This window comes from Podarcis erhardii (assembly GCF_964252035.2).
Source record: "Podarcis erhardii genome assembly, chromosome: 7".
In the NCBI taxonomy this organism is placed as follows: Eukaryota; Metazoa; Chordata; class Lepidosauria; order Squamata; family Lacertidae; genus Podarcis; species Podarcis erhardii.
In genome coordinates this window covers 30898355-30924189 of record NC_138511.1, presented here as the reverse complement: position 1 = coordinate 30924189, position 25835 = coordinate 30898355, and the positions used below count along the sequence as shown (strand labels likewise).

Genomic DNA, 25835 nt, shown 5'->3' with positions numbered 1-25835 from the left:
GGCACAACATGTTCAATGCAATATTTCCTTATAACTCTATGGTCTATTGCAAGCAATTACATTAGTCAGGAATGGAATAAATAGTTCTTGAACACAAAATGACAACACACCCAGATTGTGGTAGCTACCTGCTCTGAACCTACACAGTTGAGCTATAAAGGCAGCACCGATGCCAACAAGCACAGAGTCAAGCCAGTATCTTGCTAATCTCTCACGGTAAAGTGCACAATGAGCTATTGCCAATCAGCATAATAATTTCTAAAAAGTTACCTCCGTGTAAGTCCTTCACACAGTTTAGCAATCTAAACTATGGAATTCGCTTCCACAAGACACACTGTTGTACACCAATTTAGTTTCGGCATGGGACTAGGCAAAAGATAAGACTAATCGGTTGCTACTAGTCATGGTGACTAGTCATGGTGACCTCCAGCATGAGAGGCAACAGCTTCAGAATCCCAGTCGCTGGAGAACACGATTGGGAAGGAGATGATCTCCCCTCACCTCCTGCTTGTTTGCTTCCCAGAAAATTCAAGTTGTGCCCTGTAGGAACAGAATGCCAGACTAGCTAGGCCTCAGGTCCTATCCAGGAGGACTCATCATCTATGCTTTCAAGAATTTCCAGGCACTAACTGCAAGTGGGCTTGCTGTCCCAAGTCGTGTGTGCTGCATCTTGGCTCCATTGTCTGAGCCATCTGCTTACAGGAAGGCCCTGCAGCCCTATGGCTTCTTCTGCTGTTGCTGCTGGGAGACCACCACTGTCTCTGCTCCCCTCCCTCACAAGCCACCTCTGCACAGAGGACTGTCCTCCAACAGCCTTCCAAACAGAGGACACCTTCAAAGTGTGTCTGTCCTTCAAAGTAGACCATCCTCTGGCAGCGCTTCAAATACCCACCTGTCCTTTGTAGAGTAAGGCATACAGTCCACCTTAGGGAATGAGTGGGATCACTTTAAGAGAACAGATTTGAGAGGGAGAGCTTGTTAGGCTCTTACAGCAGAAACAAAGAAGCAGAAAGAGTTGCGTGGCACCTAAAAGAGAATGTAGCATGGCGGATTTTTTTCATGGAGCAGAGCCTAGTTTGGCAGATGCATTAAATGTTGTCCTCAGTTGGGAGATTCTGGAGCCAAAAAACCATGCCCTACAAGAGATAGAGACATTTCTGTGCAAGAGCTCAGAAGCCCATTTATCTCAAATGGTCTCTGTGCTTATTTTGTATACATTTCAGCTTTGCATCAATTTGTCACAAGTCTGTCCCACTGTTTAAAATTTAATTTTGTTCTCTGAGCCCTTCTATAGATATCTAGGTCAACTGAGGACAACAGATCGTACTTCTGATGAATGAACAATATTCCAATCTCTTCTGCCATGTGGTTTTTTTAAAGCATTTCAAGAGGGTAGGTGCTGAAGTTTTGATTAAAGTGCAAGGAGCAAAAGTCACAGCCCATAAGGATATCATGGGAAATAAAGCAAGAGAAGAGGGTGTGAACTATAGCAGGGAGAGCTTTGGTCATAATACTCCCGTCATGTGAGGACAATTAACAGATACCTGCTGGAAGAGGTGCACGGTTTGTTTATATTTATATAAAAAGGCATTTACAAAACAAAAATAGTGGTTTGCACCAGAATTACCCACTGCCTTACCTGCCCTATTGCTGTGTCATTGCTTCACCTGGCTTCGCTCTTACAAGGGAGTATATAACCAATGTTAAAACAATGCTTCCACCATTTAAATCAGGGCTGCGTTCTCTTCCAGACAACCTTCAGAAGGTCACATGCCAAAAGCTGGTGGGGGGCAGGCTATAGGGAAAAGTGGGTGGAGCAATCCATGCAAATTTTACTTCGTACAGTAGGTTCGTTTCTGCACACCCCCGCTCTATCCCATCAAGCGAAGCAGAAGGGTCCAAGGGCACAATCCAGCCCAACAAAAACACTCCGGGGGGTGAAGCAGGACCAGTAAGGGGTGGAGCCTGGAAAGCATTCAGAGGGCCAGAGAGAGAGCTGAAGGGCCACACATTTGGCCCCTGGGCTTTCCCACCCCTGGCCTAATACTTCATGGGAAATCAAAGGTTTTAAAAGAGGCTTGAAAGAAGAGGAAGAGTACCACGTTTTAAATGATCTGGTACCCCTGCTTTTTTTACACTAAATTGTCCCAGATTATATGCACATGCAAAGCTATCCTACCCTGATTCAGGCCACCTGGCCAAGTACTGCATACTCTGATCAGCAGCAGCAGCTCTCCAGAAAATGCCTTTCCCATCACCAGCTCCCAAACCCTTTTAGCTAAAATGCCAAGGGCTGAACTGGGAACATTGGCACACAAAGCAGGTGGCTCTGTCACTCATTTATTATATTTATTTGCAGTATTTATAGCCCCCTTCCTCATTTAATGTTTTCAATCCCAGAGCAGGGAATAAAGTAATAAAAACAAACGGGGGGGGGGGAGAAACGGATGTACAAAAATTACAAAATCGTATAAACAGGACCAATGAACAACTGAACCATTATATCACGAGCAAAACGGCAGCAACAAAAATTAATCGTTTCAATTTAACCAAATACCTAGGTAAAAACAAAAACAACATTTGAGCAGATTATAGAACCAAGGGGTCTTAGCAATGGTTCCTACCTGCTATTTCCCTTGTGGCAGCCCCCTCCCTCCCTCTTCCACACAGAGGGCCCCACTCTGTGCCAACTAACTCTCTGTGGCTTTTGAGTCACTTAGCATATTTCAGTATCCCCCTCCACCAATCCCTCCCTGTTCTCATCCTAAGGGGCATAAAGGCCACAAACATCCATGCCAAAAAAGAATCCCACAAAAAAACTCCCCTCCCTTCTCCATAGTAGCAGCAGAGCAAACCCCACAGTGGGTGTTTCTCCCCCCAGTCCTCAGGTCCAGCAAGGCTACCATTTGCAAGGAAGATTTGCTCCCAGTGCCTCCCACCCCCCAATTTCTCTTCTCTTTACCTGCTGACACAGGTAGACCTCAAGGAGTTGCAGTCTGGGGAGCGGGTCTGTGCCACCACTCCTTAAATAGGGAAGCTGTCAGCTGTAAGTCAGTCAATAATCCACAGCTGTTGTTCCTCTCCTCTTCCTAGTCCTGAGAAAATTTATTGGGCGGGGGGAGGGGGTTACCAGGGAGAGCTCTGCAGGTGGATTTGCTGGCCTTCCCCAATCTCCTTGCCAGTCAGACCGTATTCAGGGTCCTCAAGGTGACTTAACAAAAATGAACTTAAAAAAATATATATTAAAGCAACCTAAAATGCATCGATTTTATCTATCTATCTATCTATCTATCTATCTATGAGCAGCTCCAATCCCACCCAACAGAAAGATAAGCAGAATCTTAAGGTCTGGAGGCTGGGGTGAATAATATTATTTGCCTGGCACCTAAAAACAGATAAGAGATGGTGCCTGGCCTCCCTCCCTGGAAAGTGTGTTCTGTAAATGGGGAGCCACCACTGAGAAGGCCTGTTCTCCAGTTGCCCACTTTCTGCACCTATCTCAGAGGGGGCACACAGAAAGGGGCCTCAAATGAGTGATTCTTCTTCTTCTTACCTCACTCATCTGGCTGGGTTTCCCCAGCCACTCTGGGTGGCTCCCAACAGAATATTTAAAACACGATAAAACATCAAACAGTAAAAACTTCCCTAAACAGGGTTGCCTTCAGATGTCTTCTAAAAGTCAGGTAGTTGTTTATTTCCTTAACAACTGATGGGAGGGCGTTCCACAGGGCGGGCGCCACTACCGAGAAGGCCCTGTGCCTGGTTCCCTGTAACTTCACTTCTCGCAGTGAGGGAACCACCAGAAGGCCCTTGGCGCTGGACCTCAGTGTCCAGGCTGAACGATGGGGGTGGAGACACTCCTTCAGGTATACTGGACCGAGACCGTTTAGGGCTTTGAAGGTCAGCACCAGCACTTTGAATTGTGCTTGGAAACGTATTGGGAGACAATGTAGGTCTTTCAGGACTGGTGTTATATGAGGGTTGGTTCATGTGAGGAGAGGGGTCTTCGTTTAAGGCTTTATAGATCAAAACCCCAGCAAACTGTGCCCAGAAACTAATTGGTAGTGAGGATTGCTGTTATATACCCAGAGATCTCTTTGGGCCTGCCCTTGTAGCCTGCCTTGACCTGGCTCACTGAGGGGGTGGGCAGACAACCCCCTTCCCTCCAGCACAGGATAATGAGTAGTGGAAATAAAACAATTAATCCAATAAACAGTGGATGTCAGGGGAGAAGAACAAATCTCTTAGGGCAACAGAGTTATCGCCTGTTTCTTGTCTTGAGGTTCAGACTGGGCTTGGGATGGGATTACTAATTAGGCAATCTTGCCCCCGTAATGCAAATTCCAGTCATGTCTCTGCCTTTTAATCCAGCAGGAGTTTTTAATTATGCATCAGAGGAAAGGCGGTCCTGCAATGCAGTCCCAGACTCCAGCTTGCTAATTGCAGCCTGTTCTCCCCTCATTTGTCACTGAGGCTTCAAAGGAAAACAAAGAAGCTGGTAATTTACCTTCTCCAGGCAAATGAGCGCAAAGCCCTGGGTGTTTTGTTTTTGCAGGCAGGGTTATTTGCTGCTGTTGTTTGGCCACTGGCTTGCTTGCCCAGTGAGTTAAAGGGCTCATTCTCACCTTAAAGGTATAAATCAAGTTTTGTTTTTTTTCAAAAAAGGATTCACAAAAGACCCTTGGCTCTTGCCAGGCACCAGTATGCTTGCCACTCTCTTACTCAGCATCCCCCGCATTTTTCTGCTTCTTTCTCAAGGGAAGAACTGGTGAGGATCTTTTTTTAATTCAAGCCCTGAAACTCTGTACCCATCAGAGATGCCGTTTAACTGCTGAATTGGTAAGATTAATCAAATAAAAAGGTGTCCTTGATTAACTTGGCTGATTTGTAAATATGTATCTGTGTCTGAACGCCTGCCTATATATCGATCTGGGAGAGTGCTGCCCAGTTGTTCCCTAACAATTAATATAATTGAATTTTCAAGCAAAACATTATCCCATTATTTCTTGCCCTCAGGCCCCCTCGCTTCACCATTGTGGTCACAAGTACAGTGGTACCTCAGGTCCTCAGGTTAAGTACTTAATTCGTTCCGGAGGTCCATACTTAACCTGAAACTGTTCTTAACCTGAAGCACCACTTTAGCTAATGGGGCCTCCCACTGCCGCCACGCCGCAGGAGCACAATTTCTGTTCTCATCCTGAAGCAAAGTTCTTAACCCGAGGTACTATTTCTGGATTAGCGGAGTCTGTAACCTGAAGCGTATGTAACCCGAGGTACCACTGTAATCACATCCCCATTGCTGCTGTGCTGTTGAGGAACTAGATTCAGGGATGGTGGAGAAAGAAACCTTCTGAGGCTATGACATCTTTCTGAGAACGCTGGTATAATCATTGCAGCAAGGATAGCTTAGATGGTGGAACATGAGTCTCTTACTTTCAGGGTCATGAATTTGAGCCCCACATCAGGCAAAGAGATCTTCTGCATTGGAGGTGCTTGGACTACATGACCCTTGAGGTCCCTTCCAATTCTATGATTGTTAAATCTATTACCCAGCAGGTCCCAGGGCAGTTTGCAACAATTGTCTAAGCCAGAAATGTAGGTTGCAGTCCCACATACACTTTCCTGGACGTGACTCCCATTAAAGCCAATGAGACCTACTTCTGAGTAGACATGCAGGCCTTGCAGGCCGGTCACAAATTCAATTCCCACTGGCATCTCTAGGTAGGGCTGGGGGAAGCCCCTGCCTGAAACCCTAGATGGCTGCTTCCAGTCTGTGTGTAGACAGAACTGGGCTAGACAGGCTATATGATCTGGCTGGGTATACATTGGGTATACATTGCTTGATTGCAAAAAAGAAAAAGAAGTAAAAACCACCCCGCCCTCAAAGCAATTTACAAAAACACACACAATAAAATCAAGAAAAACTCGTAACGATACTTTAAAACACACAGAAGTTAAAATACTAAAACAGATAAAAATTACCTGCACTTTCTAAGCATGTTTTTAGAAGGTGCCAAAGAGCACAGTGAAGGTTCCTGCTTTTATATCAGTAGGCAAAGCAGTTGCAGAGTTTGGGTGCTGCCACATTAAACAACTGAGTTGTGACTAATGCAGAATGAGTATTATGTGTCACCTGTAGTAGTGCCAATTCTGCTTACTGAAGAGGTGAAGTGGACCAGGGTGTCCTTGCTGGGTGGGTGCTGTTGTCTCCCACACAGCCCTTGCACATTGCACTTGGAGGCAGGAACTGAGGGGCTGCCACATGCATAAGGCCACCTAGTCTATGACTGGCAGAAGTGACTTTTGAACTGGACATTTTCATGGATCACAGCTCAGGCTATTACACATTTAGTCCCTTCCACGCCACATTGAAAACAAGAGCATTCTCTACCACTGGCCCTGAACATCTCCTTCAAGTACATTTTCGTGCCAGCTTTGTCCTTAATCAAACATGGCCAGTTATTAAATAACATAATTATATTCCTCTGCCCTGAAACGGTCAAATAAATTATAATTCTCCACCCCTACCTATGCCCTTGTAGTTTGGCTTGCTCTTTAGGGCCAGTGGTAGAGAATGGCCTTTTGAAAGCTAAGGAAGAGCAGCTGTTTGAAAAAGCCCATCAAAGCTTAAAAAAGTGCAACTTCCATGGTCAAAGAAGATGCCTTTCTTACATTTGCAGTTGGAGAACAGAATGGCTGAGAGGTGACAAAGGATGGCACTTTAGAACTAATGGACAAATTAAAATGTAACAAGGTGCTGGGGCAGATGGCGTTCACCCAAGGGCTCTTAGAGGCCTAAAATGTGTAATTGTTCAACTATTAACTCAAACATGTAACTTTGTCTCTGAAATCAGTCTCCTTGCTGGTTGACTGGGTCCAGGGAGCACCTGTCTTTTGGGTTTTTTTAAGAGCCAGGAAATTTCACATCTGTCAACCTGACTTCTTTCAGGAGGTGAAAGTGACAGAAAGCTAGCATCAGGGTCAGAACTGTTAAAACACGGAAAGTAACCAGCTTTTTTTGGCACGGCTCCTGCAAAGCAGCCTGGCCTATCCAACCTTTCAAGAGATTCCCCCCCCAAAAAAAAAATACAACACCCTCTCTCAAAGGCTCCTATGAGAATCAGTGGTTTTGAGGCAAGAGGATGGGACTCTCCTTATGCATGGATCACCAACAAGCAAAAAGAGAGAGAAGGAAACGGAGGGAGGAATAAAGGTGGTATCCTCATAACAAAGGGAGGAAAACAGATCTCCAAAGATCTACATTACATACCAGCTCAGCTGGTTAGTTAGAGCATGGTGCAAGTTCGATCGCCGTATGGGACAGCTGCATATGTCTGCACCACACGGGGTTGGACTAGATGATCCTCAGGGTTCCTTCTGCCTCTAGAATTCTGATTCTATGAAACCATGATGTTGATGATGATAAAACTAAGCCACTCAGCTGAATAAATCATAGTTGATTAATCAAATGAGTTTCAATATATTAAATCAGCGGATGACCAAAAATACAATTTTGAAGGACAGGCTATGTTTATTCATTTAGAATACCTACACCCCACTTTATAGCCCCAAGAGCAGGAGTCAGCAAACTTTTTCAGCAAGGGGCAGGTCCACTGTCCCTCCAACCTTGTGGGGGGCCAGACTATATTTTTTGGGGGGCCGGGGTGAATGAATTCCTATGCCCCACAAATAACCCAGAGATGCATTTTAAATAAAAGCACACATTCTACTCATGTAAAAACACCAGGCAGGCCCCACAAATAACCAGAGATGCATTGTAAATAAAAGGACACATTCTACTCATGTAAAAACACGCTGATTCCCGGACTGTCCATGGACTGGATTTAGAAGGCGGTTGCGATGGATCCAGCCCCTGGGCCTTAGTTTGCCTACCCCTGCCCAAGAGGCTCTCCGCATGGCTTTTGAAAGATTTCCACAATAACAGAAAAGTCCCTATGGTGAGTGACGGGATCCTTCAGGTAACAATTCCCATCCTCACCTGACTTGGCTTTGCCCTTTAGCCTCCACCTCCTAGGCAGCAGGACCTTCTGATGTCCTTTGAGGGAAGGGCATGAGGCTCAACAGCCTGATCCTGCTCAGCCTTTTATTGCTGCTAGTGGCCAGGCAATAGTTCTCAATGGTCTTCTCAGAGGTGAAGGGAGCAGCTGAAACTCACCCAGCGCAGTCATGTGGCTTTAGAAGAAGCATTCCTTTCTATATGAAAGTGAAGAGGGATGCCTTTTAAGATGATGCCTGGAATGTTCTGGGGTTTTTTGAATGAATGAATGAATGAATGAATGAATGAATTTTCAAAATAATGGGCAGTATCACCTACAGGGAACATAGTTAGACCCCTAGCCCAATATTTGTATACTCTGACCAGCATCAGCAGCGGCTCTACGGAGCATCGGGTAGGGGGGTGCTCCTAGCACGGACTGAAGATGATGCCAAAGGGGACTGTACATGGGACCACCTGCCCGCAGAGCATTTCTCTATTCACTAGTGCAAGGGCACTCGCGCTAGCGGACAGGTGAGCTTCACTGTTGCACAACAGAGGAATCCCAACACCACAACTGTGCTTGTGGAAACTTGTGCAACAGATTCACAATATATTGTGCAACAAGGCAACCACCAGCAACTTGTTTATGCAACAACGTTCCACTTGTGCAACAGATTTTGCCAGCGGAACAAGTATTTTAAGGGGCTTTAACTTAACACTGGGACACGGGTGGCACCACAGAACCTAGGGCTTGCCGATCAGAAGGTCGGCAGTTCGAATCCCTGCAACGGGGTGAGCTCCCGTTGCTCGGTCCCTGCTCCTGCCCACCTAGCAGTTCGAAAGCACGTCAAAGTGCAAGTAGATAAATAAGTACCACTCTGGCGGGAAGGTAAACAGCGTTTCCGTGCGCTACTCTGGTTCGCCAGAAGCAGCGTAGTCATGCTGGCCACATGACTCGGAAGCTGTATGCCGGCTCCCTCAGCCAATAAAGTGAGATGAGCTCCGCAACCCCAGAGTTGGTCAAGACTGGACCTAATGGTCAGGGGTCCCTTTACCTTTACCTTTAACTTAACACTACATGGGATACAACCCAAAGTCTTTATCGCAAAAAAAAAAAAGGGTGTCAGCAATGTTTTTTAGCCCATTAAAAAAGGCTTCTGACCAGTTAAATGTCACACCCCCAATTATTACTGTTTACATTTTTAGGAGATCAAGGCAGCAGACACATATTATCCCCTTTTATCCTTGCAACAGCCCTGAAGGAGAGGTTAGGCTGAGAATGGGAGTGACTAGCCACAGCTGTGCTTTGAGCTTCGTGGTGAAGCAAGGATTTGTACTGAGGTCTTCCCCTCTCAGACACGATCCTGAGGTTAGCTAGCTAGTTAGCTATTTCTTACCTGCTCTTCACCATGAAGTCTGCGGATGGGTTACGACAACATAATCCTACAGTTATAAGCACAAGTAAAACAATTAAGCTGCTCCACTCAAAACAGATTTGACACAAGATTCTGGGTCCCACAAAACAAAATACTTCAGCTGTCAAAGGCCAGCGTAAAGAGGTTTCACCCCACTGGCCCTTGTAACTTATTCACAAACAGTCAGGTCAGAGATCAGTGGCAAAGCAGCCAAGATGTATTTAGCCAGGGTACTTCTATCCCAACTTCCAATCTTACAAGTAGATTCCCAAGGGGGCATCCACAATGGAAAAGAATTCATACACATCATCATATAAAAAGTACACACACAACCAAAAAACTTCTAAACTATAACTAAAATAAAAGAGCGAAATGCAGCCAAAAATCAGATTAATAACTAACAAGGGGTAGGATGAGCTTCTTTCATTTCCAGAAGTCAGTCAAATATAGCAGATTCCTGCTCTAGGAGCTGTTCACTCTCATGGGCAGGAAAAGGAGCAGGGTGTTTTTGTGTGTGTGTTTTTTGCAAATTCCCTCTTCCCTTCCTGCACCCCCTCCCAATCCTGGTGCCACCCCCCACCCTGTTCTGGAGGGTCTCTTTTTGAAGATAAAGTAAGCCCTCAACTTACTTTCATTTAACTTGTGCACATTCATTTTCACACTCTTGGTAAAAAGAAAATTAAAAAGGGCGGAGCAGGCATCCAGGGGGAAAAGGCAATCACATCCACCACTGAATCCAATGTGTTTTGATCACACGTGATTTTGGCTCTGGGTGTGATCTCCGGAACGTAACTCTGCGTAAGTTGCAGTCTTAAAGGTAAAGGTAAAGGTAAAGGTAAAGGTACCCTTGCCCGTACGGGCCAGTCGTGTCTGACTCTAGGGTTGCGCGCTCATCTCGCTTAAGAGGCCGGGAGCCGGCGCCGTCCGAAGACACTTCCGGGTCACGTGGCCAGCGTGCCGAAGCTGCAGCTGGCGAGCCAGCACCAGCGCAGCACACGGAAAAGCCGTTTACCTTCCCGCTAGAAAGCGGTACCTATTTATCTACTTGCACTTAGGGGTGCTTCCAAACTGCTAGGTGGGCAGGAGCTGAGACCGAACGACGGGAGCTCACCCTGCTGCGGGGATTTGAACCGCCGACCTTACGATCAGCAAGTCCTAGGCACTGAGCTTTTACCCACAGCGCCACCTGCGTCCCCCCCAAGTTGCAGTCTTACCGTATGTCAAAGGAAGTGGTTGAGCGAAATGGAATCTGTCTGGTGTCTACTGAGGGCTGTTTCTTAAAGACGTGTTTTGTATTATGTGATATCAGTTGCAACAGTGTGCACACATATAGATAAATCAGGGCTATCCGACTCACAAACATGTATATTTTGAAATGGAAAAGCATTTTTAAAAGAAAAAAAAGGTTTGTACCAATAATAAATGCATCAAAAAAAAAAAACAAACCTTGGCTATTGGATCATGAGCACAAAACATTTTGCAAGAAATGGGCCTGATACCACAACATTATCCAGATGGACCACAGAACAGGAATGGTTTTGAAGGCCCCAAGTGAGCACCAAGGAAGGAAGGCTGTATTGTCAAAAGATCTCTCACCTGTTCATCCTCATGTGAACCTGGCAATAGCTGGACTGTAAGCAGGGTCTCCCAATATCCTAAATCTTGGTGGAGAAAACAAACATAATCCTTACTGTCTACAAATCCTCCATAAACTAGATTGAATTTACGTTCAAGATGGTTAACTAAACAAGGTGAAGAGGTGGGAGTTCCAGGCAGTAGTTAGCTGAACTATTCTGTTTAACAGGTGATCATCATCTCAAAGCCCAACACACAGGATGCTGTAGGTGCCACCAATCAGTTTATCAGGGGTGGGTGGGGCCTGCAAATCCCTTTTTAGACTAGTCACTCCTTTACCTGCCACACACCTAGCATGATAAATATTGGATGTCATTCTCTGAGTGTGCCTCTCTATGTAGCCGAAATAGCATGACCCATGCATGAAGGGGAGGTATCATCAGTTTGGGAGGAGCCCCAAGGTTTGCAGAGGTTTGTAGGCAAGTTTGGAGGAGGTGTGGAAATCCCTTTAAAAAAACCAATTAGGACTGAGCACGCTTAGGGGCTACTGAATGCTGAGTGCCTTATGGGGTGGCAGGAGACATAGAAGACGAGGGGAATGGAATGGAGTACCTTGGAATGTACCTTGGTTCTCGAACAGAATGCGTTTCGGGAATCCGTTCAACTCCCGGAACTGTTTGAAAACCAAGGCGTGGCCAAGAAGTGTCCTGCAGCCACATGGAAGCCGCGGAATCCATGTCGGATGTTCAGCTTCTGAAAATTGTTGAAAAACCGGAACACTCACTTCCAGTTTTCGATCTTTCAGGAGCCGAAACGTGAGTTCCAAGGCGTTTGGTAACCTTGCTGTATTAAGCGATGGCTGGATGACACTCTGAGCAAAAGCATTGCAGTTTTTTGTTACAGGTTCCACTGAAGGCAGCAAAATGCCAGGCTCTGAGGCCTGAACTAAAAGGCAAGTGGACTGTGAAGAACATAAGAAGCAACAACAACAACAAAACCAGGGGGGGGGGGGAGAGCTGTCTTTCTGTTTTGAGAGCTGGAACAAAGACACTTGGATTGGTGCGTGCAATTTGTGGTACGTGTCTGTATACTGAATAAATACCTAATTTCTGTTTCTTGTGGTAAACTACCATGGGAGACATGACAGATAAAAGCCAGCCTCTGACTGCAGTAAATGAAAGATCTGACTGCTCCAGTCTCACAGGACGAGAATGCCTGGCTTAGACGGTGTCTCATCTCTGTGTGTGTGATGTGTAGCTCATTAAATCTGTGGCAGACGCAGCCTTAATGGAAAATTGACTTTTTTAAAGCTATCAAGTGGAGAGAAAAGGAGCAAGGTTACTTTTCTTCATAAGCTGCAGGGGCTTCCCAGCAGAAAAAGCCTCTCTAATCATTAATTCCACTTGCATAATTAACTTTGTTTTACATCTTGAGCTGTAGTGAAGATGTTGGCAGTTGCTCTTTATCATGATTCATCTTTAATCTCAAGTGGTGTCAGTGACTATGAGATTTTCTTTTGCTCTTTAAAGTCCAATTAACCACTTGAACAAATCAGTAGTTTAAGCGCATACAGCACTGCAAATCTACTGGGGCTTTTTCATACATTTGTATTGATTTCAGTACAACTGAAGGACTAGCAGGCTCACCACTCTGTATTACATGCCTTTAATATTCATTGTTCTCTCTGAGGACACGGCGTGACAATGACAGCTATGCAACTTCCCATCCTTTAAAATAAAACAATGCTTTATTGCTACAAATTTAATGCTGGGGGTGGGGGATACATATTTGACAAACAAGCAAAGGCCTTGATAGTACACAGCCAAGGTAATACAGTACTTATAAAATTGAACATTTATCCAAATGTTGACATATAAAAAACAGTTAAAAGTGGTTAGGAGAGAGGGGGGCTGCAAGTTTAAAGGCAGAAAGCCAAACCATTGATCCATTTTGGCATCTTGCTATGATTCAAGTGCATAAATTTCTATGGCCTGAAATGCACACTTGTATGTACAGTAACATGTCTCTCCCACTCAATATTAACAAGTCTTTATTTTATCCTAATGGATAAAATGTGCAGCCATTGTCAAAGACCTAAATGAAACAAGAACCCACAGCATTATTTATGTGGTTACTACACATTGGCACATATGTGGGAAGAGCTTAAGGCCATTTGGGCTTCATCTTAAACACACTCATGTCAGAGTTAAGTCCAATTGAAATCAACAGGGCTTATTTCTGAGTAGCCATGCATAGGATTGTGCTGTCAATGCTGCAAACTATCAATTTTTGTGTGACAGATGTTAAGGCAGTATCCACAAGCGATATGAAGATGTTCTGAAAACGGTGCCCTGGTTTCACAACTTTCTGCAGCAAGGAGTTAACCAGATGGGGTCCTGGCATGTGGGCTAATGATTTAGTGTTACCACTCTCTCTTACAAGGTGCACCATATAAAACATAATTAGAAGGGAACACACAAGCCAGATATAAGGGCAAACTATGGTGTGCAGAAAAGAGGAAGCAGGTACCTGAACCAGCATGAGACAGAACGTGAACACAAGCACCAATGGATGTATACCATTTACAGGGGTGGTATTTAACTAAGTTAAATAGTCCCACTGAAAATTTGCATGACCCAGTTAGGTCAGAATTTGTCACTTGCAATTGCAGCTTGTATGTGTAAGGCACAGTTAAACATCTGTTTATGGTCTGCTGGAAAATTAGGGATTGAGTTCTCAAAGACGGCAGCAAGCTCCAAGATGCCTGTGAGAATGACCAGGCAAAAAGCCAAAGAATCAAACTAAACTCTTGGGAAATGGCGCTCCGTCCCATTTGACCAATGTAAGACCACAGCCAATGCCATTGGATCATACATCATACTGAGTGCTGATTTAAAAATGCTTTAGGGGTGACAATTATCCAAAAGGGAAATACAGTGGTACCTCGGATTAAGAACTTAATTTGTACTGTAGATCCGTTCTTAACCTGAAACTGTTCTTAACCTGAAATACCACTTTAGCTAATGGGGCCTCCCGCTGCCGCCGCGCCATTTCTGTTCTCATCCTGAAGCAAAGTTCTTAACCCGAGGTACTATTTCTGGGTTAGTGGAGTATGTAACCTGAAACGTCTGTAACCAGAAGCATCTGTAACCCGAGGTACCACTGTATAAGATTTTGGGGGGAAGGCTGTAACTTCAGAAATTGAAGGTTGTGCTGTCTGTCCGGGGGTGGGGGGCGAGATCCAAAAGCAGCTGTAGTTTCAAGAGCTTTTATTAGAACCAACTAAAATATAACTAGGACTAGGTGATTAGCAAGATGTTTTGTTTTTTTTTTTTTTTTTAAATCTCTCTCCCTGGTTCTAGGATAACTCTCCAGATAATACTGCTGTTTTAGGATATCATAGTTTGGGACCTTTCATATAAAACCATTCAAATGTATACATAAAAGCCAAACTCTGAGTTCTATGTTGGCTGTGTAGTGGCCTGTTTTTGTAAGAATGAAGGACAAATGCTTTGGACTAATTAAAAGGCTTCTAAATAAGCAAAATCTAGTTTAATTATTGAAATTATATTGTTCACTAACCTCTCAGTCTTAAGGAGGATGGTTGCATATGAAATTGATCATTTGTCAGGGCAAAACACCTGGCGGGACCTTCCTGCACTCTTTGAAGTTTGGCACCATCAATTATTGTCTTCCAAGACCTGAAGGTAGAATTAGGAATCTCCAGACTGTCTCATTCCTTTTCATTCCCTTTCCTCTTCTTGGATGGGTTTGTTACCTTACCAACTACCCAAGAGACCAATAATGTTGTGTACATCTAGTAGATGTTTCCAGGATTAGTCAGTACTTTAGGTTTTGCTACAGAAACTGTTAGGGCTGTGGGTGGCACTGTGGTCTAAACCACTGAGCCTTGGGCTTGCCGATCAAAAGGTCCGTGGTTCGAATCCCCACGACAGGGTGAGCTCCCGCTGCTCGGGCCAAGCTCCTGCCAACCTAGCAGTTCGAAAGCACACCAAAAAGTGCAAGTAGATTAATAGGGTGGGAAGGTAAACGGTGTTTCCATGCACTGCTCTAGTGTCAGTGTTCTGTTGCGCCAGACGTGGCTTAGTCATGCTGGCCACATGACCCGGAAAAACTGTCAGCGGAGTGGACAAACACCGGCTCCCTCAGCCTATAAAGCAAGATGAGCACCGCAACCCCAGAGTCGTTTGTGACTGGAATTAACTGTCAGGGGTCCCTTTACCTAAACTGTTACACCTGTGCACAAAAGTAGTCAACAGAGGGGCCATCAAAGCTTTCAATGTCCATTGGTAGCTAACAGACCTAACTAAACATTACACACAAACCCTGATGGTATTTCCCCTCTAAAAAGAAAAAGGAGCTTTGGTAAGGGATGATTTGCAGCACAGAAGGAAAGTGTTTTTGTATGTACTTAACTCTTCTCTGTCCATTGCTTCTCTGCTCCAAATTACCCTACCCAAGCTCCTTCTCACCTCATGAGGTTCCCCAAACATTTGCAAGGATACACAACCATTTCTCCTGCCACCTCTCTCTCTCTCTCTCTCTCTCTCTCTCTCTCTCTCTCCCCTCCCTCTCTGTTGTTTTATTATCTTTTTAACTTACATTTATACTAAAGGAACTAATCTTTGCAAATAAAAATGCTTGATTATAGGCAATATACCATGTAACCGAAAATCTCTAAAAAATCTCCTAAACAGTAGTGGATTGATAAAATCTGGGAGAAAATTAATATGTATGAACCCACTCAGCAAGCAAAGAATTCCAATTTTTAAAATGATGTACTGGTCCCAAGTTTGTCTTTCCTTTATTGAAGGCCTTCAAGCTTCTGACCACAACTACTGATGCACATAATTTCTCTGATGTATCAGGCATTACAAGTTGCACATTCAAAACCTCAACAGTGATTCTTTCATCAAAGTTGGATTTACTATAACTGTCTCACAAGCTCTTCCATGATATGCTAAGGTCGGGATGGGCAACTTGTGGCCCTCCAGATGTTGATGGACTCAAACTCCCATCAGTCCCAGCCAAAAGAATCAGTGGTCCCAATGAGGGAGTTGGGACTCCAACAACATACAGGTTCCCCATCCCTGTATTAAGGACCCTTAGAGAGTTTCATTGTGGGAACATTCTTGTTAATTCTTTTCTCCTAATTATTGATTGTGTGATGCTTAGGTTTTTATTTCAAAAGAAAATTTCATATAGAAAAGAAAAAAGACATCGCAAGCCAAGTCTCCCACTTTGTCTCCAGCTGCACTGAGAGACGGCCTCACACTACTAGAAATTCGGTTAAGCTCTTTGATAAAAGGATTAGGTGTTAAAATGGGTGAGTCACTCTCTTTTCCTTTTGTCCCTACCTTTATATAAGCTTGGCTAAATCAGGCCCAGGCCGGCAATAATGGCTCCCAATTCCAAATTTAGTGCAAACAGCTCTAAGCAGCAGCTTGGCCTGCATTATGGTTTACTTTGGTTTGAATAGCTAGATGGCTTATTGGCAAAAAGGCTGATTTCAAGTTTCTATTTTTTTAAAAAAACAAACAAACGTTGCAGCTTATAGCAGTGTGACCAGTATTTAAAAACACAAATTCTGTGAACATAAAACAACGCAAATTTTAAAAAGAATTTGCATTCTTTTATTTCAATTGCATGGCTTTTTCAGGATATAGAGAGCTTTCTAATTATTATTATTATTCGGTCACAAACTGGGAAGAAAGTGGTGGAAATGAGATATATTGGGCTGCTTGCATTTGGTGAATTATAGTGCACTGTAATTTCTGGTGGGGGGAGGCAGCGGTCTTGCTGCTGCAAGTGCAAACAGACCAGAGAGATCAGTGGAGGCAACACAAGAACAGTGATGTTCTTGCTACTTAGCACATCTCCCACAGAGGACTTATCCCTCCCATTTCCTTTTAACTGTTAACATCACTGGCAATGCAATACTAAGCATGTTCACTTGGAAGCATGTCAGTCTGTACTCAGCGAGGCTTATTTCCAAGGCAGGGTTCATAGTATTGGAGCCTGGGAGAAAAAGTCCCCAACGTTCCAATACAGATAGCGGATAACATTTAAGCTGTAGGAATATTTGCCCCATCCTCATAATTAGGAGCCCCACGGGAACACATTTTCCTTTCTTAGGGTGTTTCCAGATGAACACCTCCCTCCTTAGATGACTCAGTCATTTGATCTTCCACTGTGAGGTACACATGAAATTGCACTGACTTTCCACGTGGCAAAGGATACCACACTTTTTGTGTATGGACATCCTGTTAGGAGGCATGATATTGCTGCATGTGCAGGGAAGAGGGTACGATTCACCTAACCATCACCAACCTAAGAAACTCTGCCCCCCATAATTCTTTTAAAAATCATGCTTCTGTCTCTGCCTAATGACATCATAATGTGGGTGCTTTAAAAAACTTAAATGCACGAGCAGTACCAATTCTACCACGAACTCCCATCTGCAAGCACTTTCAGTATCTAGCAGAAAGTGTCAAAATGTGTTTGGTACTTTTTAAATTTTTGCAACTGTTAAGAGCTAGAAACATTTGGATTTTGAAGAATCTACCGGCCATATTTCTATGGTACAATGCAAATCCCTGCCATGGTGATTTCTAAAAGCCCCAAATAGTACCAAAGAGAATATCAGTTTCTTTTGAAAGATCAACTTGAATACAATGCCGACTGTATTCTGATTAAACTGCTTTGGTCTTCATGTTTGTTTCTTTCAGACCTATTCTCCTCTGAAAAAGGAAGGAGTGTCTGTGTTCTTAACATGCAGGTTCCTGTTGACTCTGAGTTTTCGCAGGGAAGAGAAGCTCCACATCACAGTAGCTAAAACCGTACCCAGCCAGCAGGTCTTTCTGAGAAATGTCAGCTAAATCTGATTCATAAGCTTTGACAGGACTCTGTGTGTTCCTCTTCTCTAGAGATTTATGCAAGAGTTCCTTCATCCTCCTGTTTTCTTTGGTGGTTGATTCCCAAATTATTTCAAGTTCACTTTCCACTTCCCTAGGAAGAAAAATGAAAATGGATTTGCAAGTTTCAGATGCTTTGCCTTTTTTGAGAGTATTTTTAAGGTGAACTACCCAGCCAGTACAGAAAGAACAATTAAATTTATTTTTGTACCTGGAATGTTGTCTAGAGAACACCATGTGCACAGAACAGAAAGAGTAATCAGAGGATGTCTGGCATATAATTCAATCAAATGTACTTGTTTAACCAGTTTTTATGGGTGTCTAGTTCTGAAAGCATCAGAAAAGGTAACCCTAAAATCCTGGGGCCCTTATTGGTGATGTCATGGTTCAAAACAGGACTACAAATTCTCCTCTAAGGCTGTTATGGGTAGATCTGGCTGCCTGAGTCACACACAGTGGATTGGGACAGAGGATCTTTTCAATTTCAGCCATTTTCACACTGCATTGTCCTTTCCACTACTTTAGGCTCCTCCAATGTTGTGCTGCGAAAGTCCCCTGCCAAAAATCTTGGACACCTGTGGCCAGTCAGAGTGGACAATGGTCTGGCTCAATATAAGGCTGCTTCAGATGTCTGAACTATTTCATAGCTGCTTTATATTGTTGATGAAAAGCCTCTTTGCTACAAAATACTGAGATGGAGTCATGTTTAGATAAGGTTAAGCTCAGTTTGAGGATGGCAATGCCCCCTGTAAGAGTGCTGGGGCTATTCAGATGGCCCACCCTCGTGGATGGATGGAACTGGATGTGTTCCTAAATGCGCTAGGGAATTTTCCAATGGAGAAAGTGGTAGATCACCTGTATAATTTGTATGTAAAAGCATTATGACACCAGTGGCTGCATTTTCAATCCCTTTCCTAACAATACCTAGCATGGGATTTGCCCTTTTATTTATGACACATTTTGTCAGCCACTGCCTTGAATTTCTCCTCTTACCCTTAATATTTTCTCATCCTACTGCTGAACATTCACAGCTTTATTTTTAACCTGTTAAACTCAAAGGAATTTAGGACTGTTTTCCAATTGGAAATAACTGGTATCGGCAGTGGTACCTCATAGCATATTTCTGCAAATTTCATTGTGTTTCACACTTTGTACTGAAATTTTTTCCCTGTGAAATATGTAACAGAAGTTGTGAATGTGGCTGAAGGGTGAGATATAGGGTCAAAAGCAACCGGTCAAAACAATCCTGTTTCCTGTGAAGGTTTTCTAGGTCATATTGCATTTCTTTTGACAGGAATCCCATCAGAAGGAGCTCAGCATGTGGGAATTTTTAGGGGTTGGTCTGGTCTCAAGAGTATTGCAATAATGTCCTTTGCAAGAACAACAAAAATCCTCAACAACAGAAAATCTGAATCACAATAATAACATACACCTATATGCTGCTCCCATAACTGAATATAGCAGAGATACAGCCCATGAAACCTCGAAGAGGTACTTTTTTGCTGCAGAGCTTAGTAGCCACCTCTCTGTTCTGGTGCCATAGTGGCCAGTCAGTTTAGAGATAGTCATGTCAACAAATGAGGAATGACAGCCTTTATTTGTATCTCAAAAAGCCGCTCCACTTCGAAGTATATTCCTTAATCAATCAGGGCAGGATCCAGAACCTGTTAAGTGATTTGGTGCCATCTCCCTTCCTACTGGCACCTGCACTTCCTGTGATTTATCAGATCTAATTTTTAGTGGATCATCTTATGGTTGAAGAGAAAACATGTTCAATGCTCTTTTGGTCTTCAAATCTGTCTCTGCTCCATAAATCATTCAAGCAAACTTTCCCGCAAAGCAGTCAGAAATCTGCTTATGTCCTTCCCCAGCTTGTAAATCTTGCATTCGCTTGTCCTGGTTCAACCTCTTGGCCAAGGAATGTCCTAAGAGGGCAAGAGGGACCCATTTCAGCCTGTCTACCTTGTGGTTTTTGACATCATGATAAAGGGAGGAAGATGGCGGAAAAGTAAGTTATGCAAATTAAGTATACAATTTATTCTGGGCACAGATTTTTAAGTTTTCTTGGCAAAAAAAGGTCTACACAAGCTGCACCACTGTTGCATTTGCTCCATGTCCTGCTCAAGCTCTACATGTCAGAAACCAAATATACTATCAAGAGCTTCACGGGACAGAGCTATGTATTACTGTAATGCTGATCCAAACCACCTTGAGGTTTTTTCTACAATCAAGTGGCATATACATTTTTTGAAATAAATAATGAATGTTAATTTTGTTGGGCTATAGGTTAGAACACATTTATTTCATTTAGGAAGGTATTTGTATTCCTCAATTTCTGTTCTACTGGAGGAACCTCCAAGGCATCTAACAACACTTTTCTTTTTATCAAATATTTTACATAAATACACACAAACAAACACACACACACACACACACACACACACACACTAATAAAAATATTTTACTATGTTTTTATATATGCTGAAAGCCACCCAGAGTGGCTGGGGAAACCCAGCCAGATAGGTGGGGTATAAATAATAAAATTATGATTATTATTTTTAAAGTATCTAATGAAATCAGAACAGCATAAAAATATGAATCTCAAAAGAAAGCAAAAATTAAGTGTCCTATACCAATGTCCTGGAGTGCTGACATGCCATCAAAGGAGGAGACATCCACACCTTTTGGTATAAGGAATTCCAGGGTTGCACACTGGGGAACACCCACCCAGGAGGGGGCAAGGTCAAGGGGCAGGGGGAACACAGTGCAAATGCACTGGCAGGAATACTAGGTTCACTCCTCCAGTACATTTGCTTCACACCCAACTCCCTACTGCCTTGCCTGCCCTTCCTATTAAGTAACAGCGACCCACCTGCCAAGAAGCTGGGTGGGACACAGAGAAAAGGTTTCTCCTCAAAGGTCTCAAACTGTATATGGTTTTAGAGATGATAACCAATATTTCCCATCAAGCTTGGAAGTGGATTGGAAGCCAATTCTTCTGGGTGCAGGGCTGAGCACACATGATCAAAAAGGACAGCTCCAGTTAGGATGCCTTCCCTGCCATATTTTGAACCAGCTGCAGCTTTCAAAAGGCAGCCCCACAAAGGGTGTGCTAAAGCAGGAGACCAATCTGGCTGTGACTAAGGCAGGTGGGCCAGTGGCCAGCACTGACTTCTCCAGGAAGCAGTGCAGACCAAACTGAGTAAGAACACTGCTGGCCACAGTAGCCACCTGATGATAATCCAGGAGGGACACTGGATCCAGGAAATCTCTATGAACCTGATTCTTCAAAGGGAGTGCAACCCAATTCCAAACACACCTGCCTTTGCTTTTCTGTTGGCCAAAGCACTTCCATCTTGAATTGAGTCTCAGTTTATTCTCCCACAGCCACCCCTCTCCTGATCTTAGGCACTGGTTCAGTCATTAAGTGGGCATTGGTATTGCCATTTAGGAAAGGAAGCAAATAAGGCTTCTTTGAAGGAGAACTTTATCAAATATGGTGATGTATGGAGCTGTGAAATTTTACGTAACTCGAAGGATGAGCCTAAAAGTCTAAAAGCTTCCCTCACCGAGGCCCCCAAAATTTGACGTTTATTTCAAAGCTGCTTAGCACAGCTGGTTTTTCTTTTTGTTTTGGTCTTTCTGCTGCATTTGCAGTGATGACTGCAAAAGGCTGCTCTTTTCCTCACTCATTACATGTGTACTGAGCAAAACACAAATGCTGCGCCCAATGGAGTGAAGGGCAAATGGGGGAGGCAGAGCAGGCAAGGAAGAAAGCGGGGGGGGGGGAAGAGACATGAATCGAGTTTTCTCAGGTCCAAAACCATGCTATCTCTCAGGATTTAAGGTGCTATTTCCCCCTTATTTTTTTTTACAGAATAAATGAGATTGAATGATCATGCTGTAGCATTTCTCAGATTGCTTCACTGCGAGTGGAGACAAAATGAGATTCCCCTAGTAGAAGCTCAAAACAAGAATGCCAGCTTTCAGGTTAAGGAGTGTCTTTCTAGCCTGGTGTCTTCAAACAAAATATCATCTCCTCCTGCCCCACGTGTGCCTTAGGGATTCTTGAGTCTGCTTACACAAGTGATATTCTGGAGAGTTGCTATAAAGCAAAAAATAATATCCTCAACATCCAAAAGTAAAAACTGCCTCCTGAGCATTTCAAGGGTTCCTGCTAAAGCTCACTGTCTTTCAGCTTTTTGGGAACCCACCTTTCAGAGTCAACCTCTGACCTGCAAATGATTAGCTGTCATTTCTGCATTGCAGGGAGTTGGGAGTCCCTTCCAACTCTACCATTCAATGATTCTAAGTTCAGCTTCTCTAGGCTTTTGTGCTCCATGACTTCACCTGCCATTGTTTCCCAAACAAGTCCTGGTATTACATATAAAAGAAAGGAAATACTGCAAGACTCCCTCTGCAAAGTGGGTGATTCATATTGAAAACTGGATGGTTGGCCTCATCAGTTCTCGTGGCAAAATCTTACGCACAACACTTTAAGGGTTTTAGTAAAATAAACATGCCATTCACACAGCCTATTACTTTCAGTTGGGTATAGCGCTGAGATTAAATGTGTCAGTGAAATTTCTATCTACTGGGAACAATTTTGCAGGCCACAAATTTTCTCCTTGAGCGGCGCTGGTGGAAATGAATCTGCATCAGGACATTATTTGCCCAGCACTGCCGATTCTGGTTGCCAAGCTACAGAAGATTAGTGACAAGAAGCCCACCCCTAAGTCCTTGGTCTGCTTTTCTTCTGACCGGGGTGGGGGGTAGAGTGGGAGGAGGAGGAGGAGAGAGATCCAGAACAACCTTTCATATGACAGCTTTGTTGAGGGACTGGCTGCACTACAAGACAAAATTATATTTACTCCTTAAAGCGCTTCTGGATTTTGAGAGAACTGAAAGCAGAATGCAACCAGAAGGGAAGGAATCCGGCTAAACTAAAGGAGCCCAGCATTCAGGAAGAGTAGGGAAAACATATGCAAAACATTTTAGCTTCCTGAACTGTAACATTGCTTGTCTGCATAGCTAAGCTGACGTCCCATGGTCACTGGCCAGAATGATTAACCCAGCTATACATCTGTCCCATCCAATCCAGATGTTTGTTAAAACTGACCTAGAATAAGAGAGACATCACAGCAGGAAAGCATCTCTTTGAGGGCAAGGCAAAAGCTGCATTTGCCTTTCACCAGCTACAAGCACTGCTCATCTTCCAGAATGTCAGTAAAAACTTTCTGACAGTAGGAGCTGTTCGACAGACTCCCTCGGGGGGTGGACTCTCCTTCCTTGGAGGTTTTTAAGCAGAGGTTGGATGGCCACCTGTCATGTATGATTTAGCTGAGATACCTGCATTGCAGGGGGTTGGACTAGATGGCCCTCGGGGTCTCTTCCCAACTCTACAATTATACGATTCAATGATTCTAAGACTTGGCAACCAGCTGCAAAACACTCAGCAACTCTGCTGCTGTTGGTGACAATAACAAGGGACAAAGTGCTGCTGTTTAGAACTACTTCCCACAACTGCATTTAACTCTGCCGTAGTAGACTGCTAAATCAAAGTGTGGGCAATTATTTTAGCTTTATGGAGTTGTATCCAACTGACTAAAAGCAGCCCCACTGAAGTAAAGGGACCCAAGTGAGTCGTGTCCATTCATTTCAATGCGTCTCCTCTGAGCAGAACGAATACTGGATACAACCCATTGTGATGGCAGTGCTTCATAAAACTTGGACTAGTATATTAATAGCCTTTGTTGTTTGAGGTGGGAAGCGTGAGGGGTGGGCAGGTGGGTGTGACAGGTAAGAGAAGAGAAATGGTTCTAAGGGGTTGACATGTCTAACACTGCTCTAAGGGGGTGACATGTTGGGGAGTGCCAGGACTAGAGACTATTATTTACAATTATACCCCACCTTTAGACCAAGGAGCTCAAGGTGGTATACAAAATTTCCCCCTCCTTCCCTTTATCCTCATAACAACAATGGGAGGCTGAGAGGCAAGGACTGGCCCCAAGGCTTCATGGCCAAGTGGGGGATTTGAACCCTCCCAGGTCCAGCACTCTAACTGCTATACCACACTGCCTCTCACACTGGTGGACAGGTGTTCTCCCCTCCTAGATACATACATATTGTCAAGCTGTATGAAGCAACACAGGCTATATGCACAATAGAAAGTTTATGTTAGATCAAAAGTATGGTTTGGAACGTGGCGGCAGCAGGACCTTCCCTTCCACACATCTGAACCACAGGGAAACCTGGCTGTATTCACCACACCTTTAGCTCTCCAGATATGCAAGCAGTCCCAGGTTAGAGTATCTGGTCCCGTAGCATTGTTTGATGCTAAGCTGGTGCTTACAAAACACATTTATTCAATAATTTATATGCTACCTTTCAGCCTTCAAAGGGACTCCTAAAGTGGCTTAGGTCATTATTAAAAGGAAATGTTTTTTAAAGCAAAAGAAGAAGCACGGTCAGCCTGGAAGTTATTCCCAAGAGGAAGTTTTCCTTGCACCCTTTCTAAATAGACAGCTTGTTGGAGGATGCCGTGTGGATTTCCTGCCCACAGAAGCAATCCTGTGCCCAAGAAGCTGCTGTAAAGTTACACCAGATCCAAGCCCTGTTCAGAAGCAGGCTTTTGCAGATAGAACTCAATTGCACAATGGCAAATTTAGCTGCACAACAAACCCACTTAAAAAAAGAAGACTTTTTAACAGCAAGGAAAGTGATAGTTAACAACCAATTGATGGGGAGTCCTATGTCCTCTAAAGAAACAAATGAGGATGAGTGCTCAGTAAAGAGAGTTGTATAACCTCCATCCAAGCTTTCTGTAATCTAGAGGTGCCCTAAGACATGTCGCGTGTGAATTGATGCAAAAGTTACTGCAGCACGGGGACTATGCACAGAGAGCACATACACACTTTGCCGAAAAAAAATCAGAAGTTTTCTGACCACACTACTTATCCACTACTGGGAGTTGATAACTGACACAGATGGCATACAGCTTGAGTTCCAGGCTGGATTATTTTATCTCACAATGGCTGAGATGATCTGCAAAATAACTGCCTAATTATCTGTCTCCTGTGTTGTTTCAGTGCTGGTACAAGGAACCATTTCTGAAGCCTTCCCATCACTAACACGAGAAGTAAGAAGCAGTACTCCATATAGGTTCTCTCAACACGGAGAATCATCTTCCAGCCAAGACCTATTCAACTGTTTATTCCCCCTTTTTTGTGATTAGAAACCTCCAGATCCACGAAATATTCATTTTGCCAAGTGCTCTTAACTGACTGCCCTCATTTCCTGTCTGTCAGAAAAAATGTCAGCCTGGGACTTCATCAGTCCTCGCTGGAAGACGTTATTAAATCAATGAGCATGTGACCAGTGATTCACTTTGGAGAGAATTATTGAAAGCTCAATTCAAGCCAATAGCTTCTGCGTGTTTGCTTTCCTTCAGCAAAAGGCAGTACAGATGCCAGGAGGATTTTTAAGGTTGGCTGTCGGAGCTAGCAGGCAACGATTTCCTTCAAGGATTTGTAGGTGGGGGGGGGGGGGCTCAGAGAGGGAGAAGGAGGGAGAGGGGGATGGGAGAGCTGACAGAGTCAGTTGAGAGGAGGAGATTTTCAACCCAGCAGCTCAGCAGGGAAGTGAATACAGACAGAGCACGCCAGAGGGGGCTCTTAGGCAGAGCATGTCCTGGTCCTTTACCAGTCGGGGCTAATGGGTTTAAGGCTTTGGCTGCCTTACCTTTTCTGCTGCAGCGCTTCGTCGAGGCTTTCCTGCTTCTCTTGCAGCAGCCGCTGGAGGTGCCTCATCTCACGCTGGTACTGAGCAGCCTTCCCAGCAAATTCCTTCTCTTGCTCCGATGCTTTGAGGCTGATGTCTCCGAGCTTTCCGGCAGCCGTCTTTTTATACACC

At 44.0% G+C, this 25835-nt stretch overlaps 2 protein-coding genes across 2 annotated transcripts in view; both read right to left on the bottom strand.

Moving 5' to 3' along the window:
* The window catches only part of LOC309346846 (b(0,+)-type amino acid transporter 1-like), a 59881-nt gene extending 59558 nt beyond the window's left edge, over positions 1–323 (bottom strand). The window contains exon 1 of the mRNA XM_081871098.1: positions 271–323. The gene's annotated coding sequence lies outside the window, so the exon portion shown is untranslated. The remainder of the gene's footprint in view (positions 1–270) is intronic.
* A 12391-nt stretch (positions 324–12714) lies between these two features.
* The window catches only part of CEP89 (centrosomal protein 89), a 53896-nt gene continuing 40775 nt past the window's right edge, over positions 12715–25835 (bottom strand). The window contains exons 18-19 of the mRNA XM_081871532.1: positions 25665–25834; positions 12715–18018 (exon numbers count right to left, since the gene is read on the bottom strand). Of these exons, the coding sequence (XP_081727658.1) occupies positions 17778–18018; positions 25665–25834 (411 nt within the window). The 3' untranslated portion in view covers positions 12715–17777. The remainder of the gene's footprint in view (positions 18019–25664; position 25835) is intronic.